We start from the raw sequence: 17,836 nt of genomic DNA, 5'->3' as shown, positions 1-17,836 counted from the left end.
GTTTTCATGAAAAAAAAAAGACGAATGATATATAAAATAATATTGTTTTGATTAAGAAAATACGCATCCTGAATGAAAACTATTGACGGATATAGAAGAAGGCACTCAGCCAAGAAATTCTAGCTTCTAAATGGTGAGTGAGAGACTCAAATGAATAAATGTTTAGTTGAAGGACCAAAAATGAACTTTCCCATTATATACATTAAAATCATAAAAAACACTTAAAAATATATTATTTTAATAATTTTTTAAGTAAAAAATAATTTAAAAAATACTTTTTTAAAACTCTTAAAATACCAAATAAGATTGTAATAATGAAATCTAACCTAACTTATAATTTGAATCTCATATTAGTCGGGTTAAAAATAAAATCAACTCAAATTTTTACATGGTTAGTCAGTACGAGTACAGATAAATTTTTTAAAAATATATTATTTTAATATTTTTTTAAATAAAAAATATTTTTTAAAAACTATTATTATAATAAAATAAAATAATAATAATAAAAACTTATAACCTGAATCATTGTTAATCAGATTAACTTGGATATATCCTAATAAATTAAAATAATATCGTGTTCCTTTTTAAAAAAAAAAAGTTAAATCAAAGTTATTCTAATTTTCCAGGTAGACTTTTCGTGGACACCCGCCTCGGGTTAGATCGAGTCGGCCAGTCCGAGTTTAATAATTGTGCTCTTCCTCATCAACGACATGTCTCCCCCTTCAACTCCCTCTCCCTGTCTCTAAGGAGCTACCTAATTGACTTGCAAAGACAGAGACAATAATAGAAAGGCTGGGGCAAATTCATCTTCCATCAAAACAAGGTAATTTAAACTCAAAAACCCATTTTTCCTTGTTTTCATTTCATTAGTATTTGCATATTTTCTGATCAATGTAAAGATTTAAACTTTGCGATGAAAGTGAGCGAAACACAGAAACCCAGTTGCTGTTATCTTCATCTGCATCCATTTCAATCTGCCTTTTCTTTTCTGAAGCCAAATTTTGCTGTCTAATTAGCAATTGAATTCAATGTGAAAGGATACGTGGAAATAAAATTAGATTATTGCTCATGGTTTCAAATTGTAGGTTTTGCTAGATATATACTGTGTTTTCTCAATTAGATTGAAATTCCATTTGGTGAATTTTAGCTTGTTGTAATATAAAACAACATATTAAACTGTAAAGTTGGAAACTTTAACATAGAAAAAAACATAAATTTGCAACTTTTAAGGAAGTACTCGTTTGAGTTCTAACTTGTAATCCGGCAGCATTGTTAACTAAATGTGATTTTTATTCTGCAGTGAAGTTGTTGTGTGTGTTGTTCTTTCATATAGAACAATGTGTTTTGTGTGGAGTGTGTATTTGAGCTTCGAAGTTACATTTTGGTTATTTTTATGAGAATGGACTTCTCTTTTAGTGATGGTTGGTGATTAAGATACTGTTTTGTAAAGTGCGGTGCAGCATTATCTGAATTTTATGCTTAATAATATGGTACTAAGTTTTTTTAGGAATTTTCTTGTCATATATTTAGTTTCATTTGTTTCCTTTACATAGTTTGAATAATCTATTTGTTTTTTATTTGATGATCTTATAATATTATTTTTTAATGAAGAATGAAATAAGATGTGAGATTACAACATAATACAAGTTTAATGTTTAGATAGGAACACGAATGTGAGTGTGCAGGTGAAGGAACGAGAAGATGAATAAACAAACACCTTATGTTAGAATCATACTAGTCTTGTAATATGTTTTTGGTTTGTTTTTGATTTTTGTGTTATGTAGTTGGTTAGGATTTTGAAGAATCAGACGCAGGTAAAATGGGAGATATTGAGGAGAGTGTGAAGAAAGTGGTATTTGTAACTGTAGGAACAACGTTGTTTGATGCTCTTGTGAGAACAGTGGATACTAACGAAGTTAAACAAGAGTTATTAAGAAAAGGATATACCCACCTTGTTATTCAAATGGGTCGAGGATCCTACACTCCTGCCAAGGTATTCTGTTTTATGCTGTCCATTCCCTTTTCACTCATGTCATTTGTCCTTCTTGGTGTGATAAGATGTTGAGTTTGGTTCCCTGAGGATGGACAAAGGCCAGAGATGTCTTTTCTTAATTAAGTTAGATAATTGCCTCCGATCTAAATTCTTATGTAGGCAGCTCTTCTATCCTTGAGATAATGCATCTATAATGTCAAGGATCATAATTGAAATTTACATGGGATCTACGTTTAAAGTAAAATACATATCTACGGCCCTTATTATGTGGTTTGAAAATTGTTAAAAATCATGTGAGATGAAAGCTTCTAGAAAAGCAATGAAGCCTTTAGTTAAGTCTTATATTTTGGATATTTTTTATTCTTAGTAGGTTTGATTTTGGGGGAATATTGGATCTTTCTTTTTTCACTTGATTCCTTCCTTGGACATATTACTCTTCGATTTGTGCTTCCATCACATTTCATATGAGTTCCTTCTAAACACAGAGTGACGGAAAAGATGGATCTCTGGCTGTTGATTACTTCACTTTTTCACCAAGCATTGCAGACCATCTGAGATCAGCATCTCTTGTCATCAGCCATGCAGGTAAGATATTATTTATCTTTTAATTTTCATTAATATTCTGTGAACTTCATGGTTATATTCCACTTCGTTACAACTATACAATTCACACCTAAGATCACACAAACTATCATATTTTAGCATGACAGAAAATGTTTGTAAGTTGTACCTTTTCTTATCAATTGAGGATTATCTGAAACAGAAAGATGTTGGTGGGGTCCAGGATTGGTTACGGTACACAGCGACATAGGCCCAGAATTGAAAGTATTGGTTGAACTAAGGTTTCCATGAGTAAGCATGCGGAAATATCATTGTCAGTACCTATCTGGAGAAAAACCACAAATTCATTATTAGAAGCAAGGTTATTTTGCGCCCCTTCACATTTTCTATAAAGGATAATCATTATCATGGAAGGTTTAGTTATTTAAAACGAGGAAGATACCTTGTGCTCCGTATACTTATTTTATAGCCCCCCAGGATTTAAATTCCTGCATTTTTGTTTCCAAAAAAATGATAGACTTTTCATAGTCATTTTACTGCTTCATCCTCCTTGTTGTAATGATGCAGACCATTGAGAAATTTATCTATACAACACGGTTCATGACATAATTCAGGTTCTCTATTATTTGATAATTGTAGCCTATCATGTGCCTGCGAGTATGTAGGAGAGTGCGTAACTTCTACAAATTAAATTATACATTAACTTAGTCGGTTGCTGAAGATCAATTGGTACTTTTCAGCTTAACTATTATCTGGTGATTGTGGTGTTGTACTGCAGCTATTTCATATATATTTTTTATTTATCGAAAAGGTTGAGAGAATCTGTACTTTTTACATGAAAAAAAGGAAGAGGGGGAGGGGAGGGAAGCGAAATCTTTTTAGTTGGTCAAGCTATGTATGCCTTGATATGCAATGATGTTATAATTTAGTGAAAGCTGTCTCAAGGTAAAAGCTGTGATATGAAAATATCTGATAACTATGTGCTACCACAGTAACAGGCACTTAATTTGGATGCTGGAGTGGTCATTAACTAGCTCTGTCTGTTGTGCAGGGTCAGGGAGCATATTTGAAACATTGCGGCTTGGTAAACCTCTAATTGTTGTGGTTAATGAAGATTTGATGGACAATCATCAAAGTGAACTTGCAGAAGAACTAGCAGAGAGGAAGCATTTATACTGTGCTCATCCCCAAACGCTTCATCAGACAATATCTGCTATGAACATTGAGTCCCTCCTTCCATACCCGCCAGGTGATGCCACAGCAGTTGCCAAGCTAATAAACAGGTTTCTAGGTTTCCCAGATCATTGACGATTCTGTAATTTTTTTTTATTATTGAATTAGATAATTGTATGTATGCACGTGCTGGCAGAAGCATTGCCAGACTCTGTCGCTGCCTGATTTGGCAAGGCATAAAACATTGTTGGTGGACATGTCTAGCTAGCTGTCTGACAAAAATTGGAATAGATCCAGTTGATTTTACTTACAATTTATTGCACTTATATTTAGTTTCATGACACAATGTCGAACATTTTTGTTGAATGGAATGGTGAACATTTGGAAATTGCTGTGGCTATTTATTGGAAGAGTTGGAATGGTTATGATGCTAAGATGTTGTTTGGCAACTCGGTACTTGTTGATGATCAGGTTACCAACCTAAGGTTCCATTTAGCGAACTCTTAACAGATATTTTTTGCAAGCAGCTGACAATATCATTGATCAATGACACGGCTCTTGATGTAAAAAGATGAATATGATACTGGATCTGAATTTCTTTTCTGATAGAGGTAACATGAGATGGTACTGTAGTATAGTAGGAAGTAGTAACTCTGCATTATTTGTACATGGACCTACGTGAATTCATTTCTTTTTCAAGACCAAACACTTCCAGTCTTGTACCAAATTGTGATTGCGAAATGATCTGTGTGACTTGCAGATGAGCACTCACAGCTGTCTTATTAAAGGGTCCCTGTTTTTGAAACCGGAGACAAAAAGGGACAAAGGCACAACCCATGCAGATAGTGATATACTGCTAGGGGTGGGGTGGGGTGGGGTGGGGGGGAGGTCTTGCTGTTTTCTCGATGCCCAGTAGGGATGGAGGAGAAAGGAGAAATCTTTTAGGTAAAAGGAGAAAAGAAGAAATCCTAATGGCCTCACCCTCTATAGGAGTAAAAAAATGAGCTGGGCTCTAGTGTCATTAAAAAATTCAAATTTTTTTGGCAATGCAAATTGATTTCTCTCTCTCTTTTTTTTTTAAATAATCAAAGGGTGTTCGGGATACCTTATTCACACCTCTATTAATAAATGAAGTGATATGAGCTTCATTGAACAGTAATGTTCACGTGTAACACGAGACCATGGGGCACTTCTGGTTTCCCTGAATCCCATGCAACAGTTGAGGTTATGATCACAATTCTTGGAATAATCCTATATGACAATTTGAACCCAGATAAAAATTTTGACCCGTGCGGTCATTTAGCAGGTAGCCCTTTGGAAATTAATTGCAAGCCAAGGGTCATGACAAATTTTGGCTATGCCATTGCTTAAGAAAGCAGCAAAATCAACTCCAACTAGGGATAGAAGCCATTTTCTTTTTGTCTACAGTCATAAATGCTCCTACCCATGAGGACTTGAGAGGACTGAATGTTTGAAGTCACTCTGTAAATATACATAGATTGAGCAAAAGATATGATTTGAGTACAGAAGTAAAAATGGTGCAAAAGGTTCTAATCTTTTCTGCTACAATGACAATGACCACTCCTTGTAAAAAACAGAAGAAAAGACGAACGAAGTGCAATGACCACTCCTTTGAAAAAACAGAAGAAAAGACGAACGAAGTGCACAAAACACCTACATTACCCACGAGCAAGAGAGAGAGAAATAGAGTGGAGTTTTCTGACAGCACAGGCAATGCGACATCTCCTAGGAAGGGAGAATTAATCCTCTTTTATACTTTCTTGCACCTCACATTATCATTCCCATCTCTCTATCTCTCAAATGGTCATTTTTCTTCCTTGCTCTTTGTGCTCATGGAACCTATCACCACTGATGAACCTGCAAAGTCACTTGGAAACCATACCAATAAGCATCATAGCTTGCAATCTCAAATCCATGATCACCATCATGGCATTGGCACCCTCTCTTCCACCTCTATTCTTATAATCATCGTATCATCCATTTCTATTGTTGTAGTTCTCACTATCTTTCTGATTATAGCAATGCTTAGAAGATTCAAATATTCCAAAGATGTACGCAACTGCAGAGACTTTAGCAGTTGCAACACTAGCAAGTTCATTGCTCATACCACCATAAGATTCACTCCAAGCCCAGGTAACTGTCCCGTGTCGAAGTTCTTGTGATATTTATTCATTTCTCGATCTAAAAAGAATCGTGTTTGGAATGTAAATTTTCAACATTTAATTTCCAAAACCAGTGTATTTAGATCCAATCATTTGAAATTTTAAATTACATAATCCATGCAAATTTTTCTGGTGTGAAACTGTCTCTGGGATTATATCAGATGTTAAGGGTGGATGTCTGTATGGAAGCAATATGGGCCATAAGCCTCCAGGCAAATACAGAGGAGTCCAGGTTTTCACATACAAGGAGCTTGAAATCGCCACAAACAAATTCAGCGAAGCAAATGTGACGGGGAATGAAGGGTATGGAGTGGTGTATAGAGGTACCCTAAGTGATGGAACTGTGGCAGCAATTAAGATGCTCCATAGAGTAGGGAAGCAAGGAGAGCGTGCATTCAGGATAGAGGCAAGTAACTTCATTTAAGAACTTTTTGCCCCCTTAGGCCCCTCTTCTTGATTTGTTATTTTCTTGATTCCCAGTCTCTATATTGCTATGGAAGTTTAATGACCTAAGTGGCTTAAAGTCAACCCCAAATGGGATTGCAATGTCAATGATAGATATTTAAGTAAAATGTTGCTTGTTGAATTTGAAATACATGCATAAATTTTTCTATCTATCAAGGCACCTACTCTTTTGTATTGAATGCTAAGAAACCTTACACATGGGTGTGATACATTGTGCCATTTTCTATCTCCATATTGCAGGTGGATTTGCTAAGCAGGTTGCACTCACCATACTTGGTGGAGCTACTTGGTTATTGTGCTGACCAAAACCACAGGCTCCTAGTATTTGAATTTATGCCTAATGGGACTCTTCAACACCATCTCCATCACAAGCAATATCGACCGTTGGATTGGGGGACACGATTGAGAATAGCCCTTGATTGTGCTAGGGCCTTGGAGTTCCTTCATGAGCTCACAGTGCCAGCAGTAATCCATCGTGACTTCAAGTGTAGTAACATTTTACTAGACCAAAATTTTCAGGCTAAGGTTTCAGATTTTGGATCGGCTAAGATGGGCTCGGAAAGGATCAATGCTCGGAATTCGATGTGTTTGCCGAGTACCACTGGTTATCTAGCACCAGAGTGAGTGATCCATCATCTGTCCTGCATCTCATTTTTAATGAGCAAACCATATCAATGCAATGTCAACTGTCATACAAAAATGTATACGGGCAATGGAATTGCCCATTAGGCAGCATGTCATTTTCTTCATGTTCTGACTGTTAAAGGACAATTTTACATGAGACTGTTAGTTTCTCTGCTTAGTTTCGCTGCCAAGTTTATCGATCCTCAAATATCTTGGGATAGTATCAAATGATTGCATCAACTAGTAAGTTAATCAGCACGTGTAAAAGTAATTATTTGGTTCTGAAGCTACTCAGATCAATGCTGATCATTTTCTGCCATATTTAGGTATGCTTCAACAGGTAAGCTCACCACAAAATCAGATGTATACAGCTATGGAGTTGTTCTTTTACAGCTCTTAACTGGCCGTAAACCTGTTGATACCAAGCAGCCCTCTGGTGAACAAGTCCTTGTCACCTGGGTTAGTGTGCCACTCCATTACTCCATTGTGAAAAAAATCCACTAGCTAAAACAGTGAGAGCTAACTAGTAAGGAGGTTGTTAGCTACAAACCCTTGACCTCCTGTGATTCTATGAATTCGCAGGCTCTTCCAAGGCTAACCAACAGAGATAAGGTAGTGGAAATGGTTGATCCAGCCATGCAAGACCAGTATTCAAAGAAGGACTTGATCCAGGTTACCTTTCAGTTCTATACTATTAGCATCTGCATGTATCCTTAAACCTAAAATTTCCATCTAAATTTGTGCATTATGTTGCCTTTTCACAGGTGGCTGCTATTGCAGCTGTTTGTGTGCAACCAGAAGCAGATTATAGGCCTCTCATGACAGATGTTGTGCAGTCACTAATCCCTCTGGTCAAGAACCTCTCTTCTGTATCTTCCTCTTGTTCCTCTAGATTTATGAATCAGATGTTGTGCAGTCCAAGGCCTATGTAGATTTTGTTGTAATAAAGATTGATAATAAAAGACACTGTTACCACCTTGTGTCAAAAATCAAAGCTAGGAATTTGGAAACTGATATTTTGTTAGGCATTTTGAAGTCACCAATAGGCATGTAGTGTGGTGCTAATCACCTTACAAAGCAGTTAAGAACAAGTCTCAAGTTAAGGTTCAAAAGAATTTATCCTACATTTCGATTATAATTTCATAAGCACGTCCATCATGCTCTATGCAGTAAACCACGTTGCAAGATCATGATACACCATAATTGATATGAAACATTATTAAATCTAGTTCAGTCCAGTGAATCAATCTAGTAACCCATCGATTCAGAGCCTGATGTGGATTAAGTTTCGTTTCAAATCAATTTAAAAGTTGAATTAGTTAAACCTAGATGATTCAACTAGTGAACCTCCGGTCTAGTTAATCTGACCAAATTTATATAAGATTTGATCCGATCAATTACAAGAAGTTTTATTTTTTAAATTAAAAAGATGTTATTTTAATTTCTTTAAATTTTTTCCTTTTTTTTTTATAAATTTGGTTTGATCCAGCAAATAAACAATTTAAAACTTGAGATGAGTAATTAGTATGATATGAAGTGATATAGAAACCACTCAAGTTCTTCATTCAAGGCTATTCATTGAAAAGGTAAAAACTGTAATACATCATACAGATTGTAGTGAATAGAGGAAGTTTTAACAAGCTCACATGCTGCTTTTGGTTAAATTATGATGCCAGTTGATGTTCGTTCCTCTGGACCCAACTAGTCTAGATTTATGGAAGTTGGCAGAGGACACGAGCTTTGGGAGAGAAACAGGGTGGCCATAGTGTGAAAAAATCGCAAGCAAGTGAAAAGTGTTATGTAGCCTACTAAAAAAAGTTCAGACAGAACAAAAATGGGGTGGCACCACCATTAAAGCTCCCATGTGAGTGTCTTCAATGGGAGCCAAAGGGGCACTAGAGGAGAATGCTCAAAGGGCTGAGCTGCCTAGAAGTATGGCAAGGACATGCCGTTACGGATGACCATTGTATGGTAATGTTAACGAACTTGTTCATAAAGTTAGCAGCAAAGTTCAATGTTATTTTGGTCCATCGTTTTCATAATTCCATGGGAATTAGTTGAAGCAATGTTCTAAATTGAAGCTTAATGGAAAAGTAAAACAAATTCAACTTGTGCATGTATTATCATAATTATAAGATCCGGTCAGGCCAATTACTCGGTTCAAAGCATGGTTTACAGTGAGTCTATCCATGAGTTGCAAATTAAACTGAGTCTATTAGATTTTTTTTTTTAATAAAAGAATGTTGGTTTAAACAATTTTTTTTTAAAATAAAACTGAACGTCTTTTTGGAAAAATAAAAGGTGCTGATAAGATAACTTGACTTGTGGATAAACTTGCAAGGTCAATGGCCAGATTCAAAAGAGATAAAAAACAAGTTACATGATCGACCTCCCACGCACGGCAGCTTTGATAACTATGTATGAGATGCATTAACTTCATTGAACATTTACGTCCAAGGTCATCGTCCCGGATACAGGCCAAAAACTGTACTATATGTTCAGCAATTGACCTTCCATCTTCGCAAACATCAAGAAAGAATGTCTAAGGCTGCCAATGCACTATTTATCACACCCAGATTTGATTCAACTAGTATGGATCCTGGTTTCACGCCAATAAATAACTTCAGAGAACCTACTTCCTGCTCTTTTATCCTCCACACAATTCAATTAAAACCTGCATGCTCTCTAATATCAATACAGACGTGCTTGTAGCCCGTTCCTGGTGAGATGGAAATGAACTACAATAATTTTATTCTAACCACCTTTTTCAGGACCACCAAAACTGCACATGGGGGCCTTGAAAGCAGAAACCATAATAATATTCTCCTGATAAAAACTTGAAAAGAAATACTTGGCAGTTTTTTGTATCCATTTTGCGGGTGCCATTCAAGGGAAATTGTTACATGAACATTTCACCTGTGGTCATTTTGCAGCTTAAAAAGGGAAGAGGTGTACGAACTCTCTTTTTTTGGAGAAAAGAAGTCAATTGTCAACAGGTATAGAATCATTCCAATTCTAAGCACTCTACATGTATACAGCCAAGGCTACACTTTAACCTGAAGAGTTTCTAATCCCCTGAACAAAATCATCAGATGCAAGTAGGTAGGTTAAGACTTAAGAATGTTAACATTCAACAACACCTGATACGCAGCGGAAAGAAGACTCTTTCCAGAGCATGAGATAAGAATGTAGTGCTGCTAAAATTCATATACTTGGAACATCTTTCCAGTGACAAACAGATAAACATTTCCCATCTCAAGGAAACCGATGTTAGAAGTGAGGATTAATTTGCAGACCCTTAACCAGAGGTTTTCCTAGTTTCAGCTTCCGAGTCAATGGCAGTACTTGTTTCTCCGACCTTATCTCCTTGGAATTTCTTACTACGCAATTTACTGGTAGCACACTTTGCAAATGCAGAAGACAGGGCTGACTTGACAGTTAATTCTGGTTCTTTCTTCCCACGTTTGTTTGCATTTGCTTCTTCCATCTCCATTTCTGCAACTTCATTGACTGAGGAAGGTTCAGTGTCTTTCTGGACTGGGGTTTGTGGAACCACATGGTGGCTTGAAACTACACGCTTGAATGGTTCATGAAAAGTATCATACAAGCGTTTCACCTGATCCATCAAATATATGGATGCACATAAGAGTAACATTTAAAACCAATCAAACATTTAATGCTTCACTAAAAGTTGCTAGCCAACAACAGCCTTGTATACAATCAATTGAAGAATATCAAGGGTTATGAACCTCAAGATAACATAATACAAGAACCCATGATATACCTTGCGCTCTCCTATTCCAGGGCAACGAGCTAGATCTTCCATAGATGCATCCATGATATTAGAAAGAGACTGCAAAAGGAGGAAAATCAGCTAACAGAGGAATATAGACAGAAAATAAACAGCTAGCACATACTATCCAGAGCAAAATAAACAACTAGCCACATACTATCTAGGGCAAGATCAATGGCATACCCCAAATGTAGATCCAAGTGTTACCACATCTGTCTTGTTAACACGTCGAACAGTTGTGAGAGCATGGTGTAGCTGCATTAAAACAAAGAACATATTCAGTTTAACCAGTTCAAAGAGTGAATACTTCATGATTTAAGCAACTTTGTTCAAATTCATTGACTGATTTCTGATAGGAGACCAATAACAGGTTGTTACCCGAGATGAATAGTCAGTCTCCATTTGGCCCTGAATAAGGTCTGCAGGCTTGTTTTCATACATTTTTATAGTCTCCAAGTAGCGACCACATTCCTCCAAGCTAGAAAAAACAATACCAAACAAGTTCATCAAGGACTATCATTTCAAGGCCCTTACTCCAAGAGGACAAGTCCACTTGCAATATTGGTCCAACTTTATGAACGAAGTCAACAAAATCAAGTTGCAGATATAAAGAAAGAACAATAAGTAGAGCAAACCATTATAAATTCTGTACAATCTCACTAGATACGAAACACAAGGAAAGATCAATGGAAACATGAGTAGCCTCAGACACAGTGAGTATAAATACTACTTAAAATATAACCCCATTTGCATTGGGATATGCAGCACACCTCCAAGCACATAATAGTGTACAATCATGAAGCAGAGCTGTTTTTGTGACTTCAAGTAAAGGCTTGACTACATCCTCCTGAAATCAATAAGAACAATGGTCGGAGTAGAGCTCTTGAATACATGCAACAAAATGCCACAGTTCACTTTCCTAGTGGAAACCAGGCTTTGTTTTGCATATTAAATCAGCAGAGTTATGGCTATAGAAGGCGAGAAACTCAATGCATGGAAAGAGCAGCTTACCACATCAACATGGCATAGAACAACACGAAGCTTGCAGTTCTTTTGTAGCTCTCTTATACGGTAATATAGGTAGTCTGGATGGAGTAAATGATATCGAAGACTGCATCAAATTGCAAATTCTCAAAGTTAGCTTGTGGTAGGAATAAGCAATGACGAGGACATGCAATACATTAATGTTTAATAGAGTTACAAATTTGGTTATGCTCAAGAATATATTCTGGTGGTGTCATCTATCTCACACTTGAAAATGGTAAATGGGATAAAGATATCAAAAGAGTAAAGCCTATAGAAAATCTGTAAGTAACTTGGGAACTGGACTAGATCTCAGTACTTATTTCAGTATGGAGAATAATAAAAATCGACATCATCAAGGCAGCTATTTTAAAGAATAAGAACAATTTTCTAGCTTTACCTTCAAACCGGTATAGTAACAAGTTAAAATCAAATAATTAAAAAGCAGCCAAGAACTCAAACTCATACATTTGCAATGACAAACAGGACAGAAGGAGAGGAAGGTCGAACCTTAGATAAAGAGCACATGAGCTCTGTCCAAGCAAATAGTCACAAACAACATCCGCAAATGCCCACTTTACATTCCTAATATGTTTAAGCAAGGGGTTTCCCTTCTGCGCAATGACTAGGCAAACTTAAATTCAGGCCAATCTATGGAAGTACAATTCAACAAAATCTAAATAACCACTCACTATGAAACTCAGTAAAGCACGAAACTTGAGACACAATTCTTGTTCGAAAAAATAATTGTACATGAAAATAGGAGTACTAAAACAACCAAGAACAAATCAAAAGGCTAATGCATGACTTCCAAAGAAAACCTTTAAAAAACTTTGATATTTATAAAAATGTCTTAAAACATAAGTAAACCTTCACCTGTCTATGACTAACAAGAATAGCATTGCGACTCTGATTACTCTGCACTGAAGATGAAGCCACTCCACCACCAAAAGAAGCAGCAGAAGCTGATGCCAATGGAGAAGGTGAAACCTTTTCACTATTTTCATTCAAAAATAATAACTTTATCACAAAAAGTCTCCTCAAAATTAAAAAGAACAATCCCAGAACAGAAAACAAAAGAAAACCCGTTAATATAAAATACCTCGTGGTTGCAGAACTACTAGGCCCATGTTCAGATTTTGAAGTTGGAGGAGGAGAGTAGAATTCAGAGTTTTTAATAAAGGAGAAAGCTTGAGAGAAAGTTTGTGATGGCTTAAATAATGAAGATTCTTTTGTTTGTGTAGGTTTAACTTGTGAGCTTTCAATTACTTCTTGGTAGGATGGTATTTGTATTAGTACTTTTTTGTTTTGTTTTGATGAATTTGTGTTTTGCTCTTCTCCTCTTTCATCTCTCTCCATCTTCGATTACCGATTGTTTGTTTCTCGGGAAAATTTAACCAAGAAAGAGAATTTTTCCATGGGATGATAGACTAGGCCTATAAACCGGGCCATTGGGCTCTAACATTAGATTCTCAGCCCATTTTTTCTAGGCCTGGCTTCTAGGCTCAGTTGATTCAAACAGCCGACATGTCTTCCGCTAGACATTGCTCTTAAAGGGTCAAGATTGGTCTGCCTAGAGTGATCGGCTGCTCTGTTTAACCAGGAATTCTATTCACCATCAGGAGGGAACAGTTATTTGCGGTTGCAACACCTTACAAATATTATTCTGGGTTGTTAAGAAGTGTCATTGAAGTTTTTTTTTTTAAAAAAAGATTATAGAAAAATACATAAAATTTGCGGTTGCAACACATTACAAATATTATTCTGGGTTGTTTAGAAGTGTAATTGAAGTTTAAAAAAAAAAGATTATAGAAAAATACATAAAAATAATATTTTTTATTTTTTAAAAATTATTTTTAATATTGGTATATTAAAATATTCTTAAAACACTAAAAAAAATTAATTTAAAACAAAAAAACAAAAAAATATTTTTTTCAAAATATTTTTAAAATATTCTATTGTTTAGACCACTAAGGTCAAGATATTTTCAAAATATTCTATTGTTTAGACCACTAAGGGGATGCATTATCAATTCAATTTGGCTAGAAGGAAGTGCAAAACTCAATAGGAAAGAGTGAAGAATATTGTCATAATGATTTATTCTTTGAAGTCAAAGATAAACTGTTTAGTGAAAAAAACACAAAGAAAAAGAGTCTGATCACCAAACTTTCTCAGTGCCAAGATCAAGTTCAAGAAGCAATGCAGCAGTCTCAAGTCACAAACAACTTAGGTTCACTGCACAAATATTAGGCAGCAAAACAAATTAGTCACTGTTCCTTGTCAATGGCAATTGGCAAATGCATATAATTTCCATGATCACAGCCCCAGATTGACCGTTATAGAGCTTGGAAAGACTTTCTATTTTTTTAGAAGACCGACCATTTGACCTGGGTAGTATCCCACAAATGGCTGACCAAGTCGCTGGAGCTCTTGTGTGCTCGGACATTTGATAACTTTAGTTATTTTTTTGTTTTTATTAATGTTTGGTATTTAAGATATTTTATGCATATCACAATTAATCTCATGAACTTTAAAATTAATAACAATATAAATCTTTAATAATTTTAAAAGAAATCAAACTTATAATTATTAAAAAATAAACTCAAGATATAATTAGTTAAATTAGCTTTACTCATTCTTTGTAAGAGGCTTAGCTTCTCGAAAACTTGACTAAGGGAAAGTGATATCGAACAAGGATCAAGCATAGTTATTTGTAATTACTGAGAAGCAAACTCAAGATCTTAGTTTCCATTATTAGCTTTAGTCATTCTTTATAAGAGGCTGAGGTCCTCGAAAACTTGGCTAAGGGAAGGTGATATCGAACAAGGATCAAGCATAGTTATGAACTTCTGGAATTCCAGTTCCTTTAATTGTTAGGTTGGTTGCCATTTCATGTGTGCTCGGACATTTGATAACTTTAGTTATTTTTTTGTTTTTATTAATGTTTGGTATTTAAGATATTTTATGCATATCACAATTAATCTCATGAACTTTAAAATTAATAACAATATAAATCTTTAATAATTTTAAAAGAAATCAAACTTATAATTATTAAAAAATAAACTCAAGATATAATTAGTTAAATTAGCTTTACTCATTCTTTGTAAGAGGCTTAGCTTCTCGAAAACTTGACTAAGGGAAAGTGATATCGAACAAGGATCAAGCATAGTTAGGAACTTCTGGAATTCCAGATACTTTAATTTGATCAAAATATTATTACTTCTGGGCAATGAAATGGACAAATGACTCTTCAGAATTCAGCATGCTTGGTCCTTGTTCGATATTAATACCCCTTAGCTAAGTTCTGGTGCGATGAATTCTCTGACCATCTATCCATTTTCTCCAACCCCAATTCATGAAAACAACACCAATTAGATTCCTTAAAGATTTGCAAGACAAGGGCAGATGAGAGATGAAGCAATCACATATGGGATTATTTGTAATAATCACCCATAAATCTAGTAAACCTTCTTAATAATCAATGCCTGCAAAACCCAATTCAAGATTGATTCGGATAGTAAATCAAGTGAATTAACCCTATCGATATAAGTTTTGATTTTTTTTTTATTTTTTAAAACAAGATCTTGAAACAAAATTGTTATGATTTGGTTTAAATCTCGAGCCCACAGGCTAGAGAGTTGACTTGGTAGGTTAAGTCTTTTAATATAGTCTGAAATTGCATTTGCTCATGGGCACAAAATTGCTGAAAAAAAGGGGAATGACCATTGCCTAAAACTCCGAGGGTCCTTCCACGAAATGTCTAGCAACTGAAACATGGCAAAAGTCTAAACCAGCAAGCAATATCGCTTTGATTCTTTGGCAAAAATCCCATGATGTTTTAACTTGCAATTGGAAAAAATATATATATATAAAAAATAAATTAGAGGGTCGTTATCTCAATTTGACTTGACCTCTTCCATTTTGACGATCCTATATTATATTACACAATTTATAAAATAAAAAATAAAAAAATACATATAAAAAAAAGTGGGCAAACAGGACTGCCCCACTAAACCAGTGATCTGCTCGATTCACCCGCATTCGATCCAGCCTGTCTAGATGAATCCCCTTGGCTGCCATTAGCAGCCACTTTTGGTGACCTAACCGACGTCGAAGCTCTCGACAGAAATGACGACGCTCTTGCTAGAAATGACGGGTTCCGACTAAAAACCCACCCGTCCGACCTTGCTTCTTGGTCCAGTTTCTCAAGTCGCTTATAATTTAACACCTTCCTAGGACTCCCCTCACCAACTCCGCTCTTGTTCCCCTTCACCGAACTTCCTTGTCTGGACAACACCACCATGCTCATCGCCCGGCTCAACTTCCGGTTCATCACTTGTTTCCTAACCTCAACCGGCAATCTCAAAGTAAACCGATCGGTATTCTCTCCTGGTTGAACCACAGAATGTCCGGTCGAATGTGACCTAGGAAGCCTCAATGGCCTACCCGATCTCGACCCACGTGTCCGGTTCCTGTTCAAAGTTTTAACCACACTCACACCCATAACATCAGGCTCCGGTCCAACCACTTCCACATTAGCATTCCCGTTTTCTGGCTCGTCCATCACTGCCCCATTTTGAGCCTCCAGGTCCAGCTCGGGGTCGTGCGACTCACCGAGTTGAGGGACCGAGTCAGCAGGCTTTGTCAAATCCGCTCTGCAGACAGGACAGGTGGTGTGAGACTCCAGCCAAGCACCGATGCAATCAGGATGGAACACGTGGTCACAGTTAGGAATCAAACGCAGCGTTTCATCCTCTTCAAATTCGTTTAAACAAACGGCGCATTCTAACGCGCCTTTACCAATCTTCAAGCCTTTCACGACCGAGTAAATTAACGTGGGAAACGTCTCGATAACGGCAGGATCAAGCCCACGCGAGGCGGCGAGGCGTCGAGAGAGTCCGCCCATACCCAGCGGCCGTATACTCCCGTTGCCGCTGGCTTCGTTGCAATGGCGGATGTAGATTGAAAAGAACCCCATGATGAAGAAATCTCGAGTGCTAAACTAGAAAGCCTTTGCGCCATATCCACAAGCCTTGATCACAAAATGATATGCTCCAGTCGTGATCACGCATTAATTCTTTTTTATGTGGGACTTTTAATCTGAAAACATTAATTTAATCAAAATTTTATTGCACCATTCATTTAGAGGGCTTACGATGCGCATCTACAAGTTTTCCTTCGGCTCCTTACAAATTAAGTGGGGCAAGTGCATCCTTTTTCCCTTTTCGGTGGTGTTGAAGTAATAGTAAACAATCCTTGAAAAGGGATCGGTGCCTCTTTCGCTATTTTCTCAACCACAAACCACCCCTGGGTCGTTCTTTATATATCTAACCAAGTTTAAAAAAAGGCCGTCTCTTACTCTGAAAAAAGTGCTTGTAACAAAGAGGTAGGAAAAATGCAACCAACAAAAAGTGCAGGTATAGTGATTACCAGCAGAAACCTTTAGGTTAGTGTCTTCTTACACGATATTTAGTACCCAGAATATCACATATTTTATAGAAGAGAGATACTTAACAATCTAACACAGATTAATTTCTTTTGATTCCTCTAGGTTAGGTTAGATTCCGAGTTTAATTTCTTCCCTAGTATTGAACAATCTAACACAGATTCAAAAATCAAATTAACTGTTAGTTTATCACCATCTAGTCCCACAATCGTTTTTTTTTCATCAATAAAAATATACTCGTCTTTTTCATGAAAAATCAAAACTTGTCTCAAGCAAACGAGAAATACTTAACCATTTTCATGAGATGGATTGGAAAAACCATAACATCTCATAGCTTGAGACGCCCATGTCGTATTCATGCATTAGGCATCTTCACCTCACTTTTCCTAGGTTGATAAAAAATTTTAAAGGGCACTTTCAATCTAGATAGAATAATCTAATCAAAACCCAATCATTTGAAAGGTTAACGCTATGCATCTTCCGTTGGATCTTTCCAAACCAAGATTAATCCTGAGGCGGGCAAGTGCATAATCCTTGAAAAAGAACCATGTGCCTCTTCCGCTATTTCTCAGCCA

The 17,836-nt window shown here is 36.3% G+C and overlaps 4 protein-coding genes across 4 annotated transcripts; 2 read left to right on the top strand and 2 right to left on the bottom strand.

Moving 5' to 3' along the window:
• Positions 1-626: 626 nt before the first annotated feature.
• On the top strand, positions 627-4,117 carry LOC105134152 (glycosyltransferase family protein 28). Its single transcript, XM_011038451.1, has 4 exons — positions 627-823; positions 1,785-1,993; positions 2,479-2,578; positions 3,606-4,117. The coding sequence occupies exons 2-4, from the start codon at positions 1,820-1,822 to the stop codon at positions 3,860-3,862; spliced, it is 531 nt and encodes a 176-aa protein (XP_011036753.1). The 5' UTR covers positions 627-823; positions 1,785-1,819; the 3' UTR covers positions 3,863-4,117.
• A 1,326-nt stretch (positions 4,118-5,443) lies between these two features.
• LOC105134153 (serine/threonine-protein kinase CDL1-like) lies at positions 5,444-8,134 on the top strand. The gene is made up of 6 exons (XM_011038452.1): positions 5,444-5,881; positions 6,072-6,316; positions 6,616-6,995; positions 7,326-7,458; positions 7,582-7,671; positions 7,764-8,134. The coding sequence occupies exons 1-6, from the start codon at positions 5,581-5,583 to the stop codon at positions 7,929-7,931; spliced, it is 1,317 nt and encodes a 438-aa protein (XP_011036754.1). The 5' UTR covers positions 5,444-5,580; the 3' UTR covers positions 7,932-8,134.
• Positions 8,135-9,940: 1,806 nt separating this feature from the next.
• ERCC1 (nucleotide repair protein) lies at positions 9,941-13,219 on the bottom strand. The gene is made up of 9 exons (XM_011038450.1): positions 12,918-13,219; positions 12,692-12,812; positions 12,326-12,429; positions 11,804-11,903; positions 11,563-11,639; positions 11,171-11,270; positions 10,976-11,047; positions 10,784-10,852; positions 9,941-10,615 (listed from the first exon to the last, which is right to left on the bottom strand). The coding sequence occupies exons 1-9, from the start codon at positions 13,172-13,174 to the stop codon at positions 10,298-10,300; spliced, it is 1,218 nt and encodes a 405-aa protein (XP_011036752.1). The 5' UTR covers positions 13,175-13,219; the 3' UTR covers positions 9,941-10,297.
• Positions 13,220-15,601: 2,382 nt separating this feature from the next.
• LOC105134150 (E3 ubiquitin-protein ligase ATL6-like) lies at positions 15,602-16,797 on the bottom strand. Its single transcript, XM_011038449.1, has one exon. The coding sequence runs from the start codon at positions 16,791-16,793 to the stop codon at positions 15,825-15,827; it is 969 nt and encodes a 322-aa protein (XP_011036751.1). The 5' UTR covers positions 16,794-16,797; the 3' UTR covers positions 15,602-15,824.
• Between the last annotated feature and the right edge of the window lie 1,039 nt (positions 16,798-17,836).

This window comes from Populus euphratica, unplaced genomic scaffold (assembly GCF_000495115.2).
Source record: "Populus euphratica unplaced genomic scaffold, PopEup_1.0 scaffold158.1, whole genome shotgun sequence".
In the NCBI taxonomy this organism is placed as follows: domain Eukaryota; kingdom Viridiplantae; phylum Streptophyta; class Magnoliopsida; order Malpighiales; family Salicaceae; genus Populus; species Populus euphratica.
The sequence above is the reverse complement of the archived record's forward strand: the minus strand, read 5'-3'. Positions and strand labels throughout refer to the sequence as shown.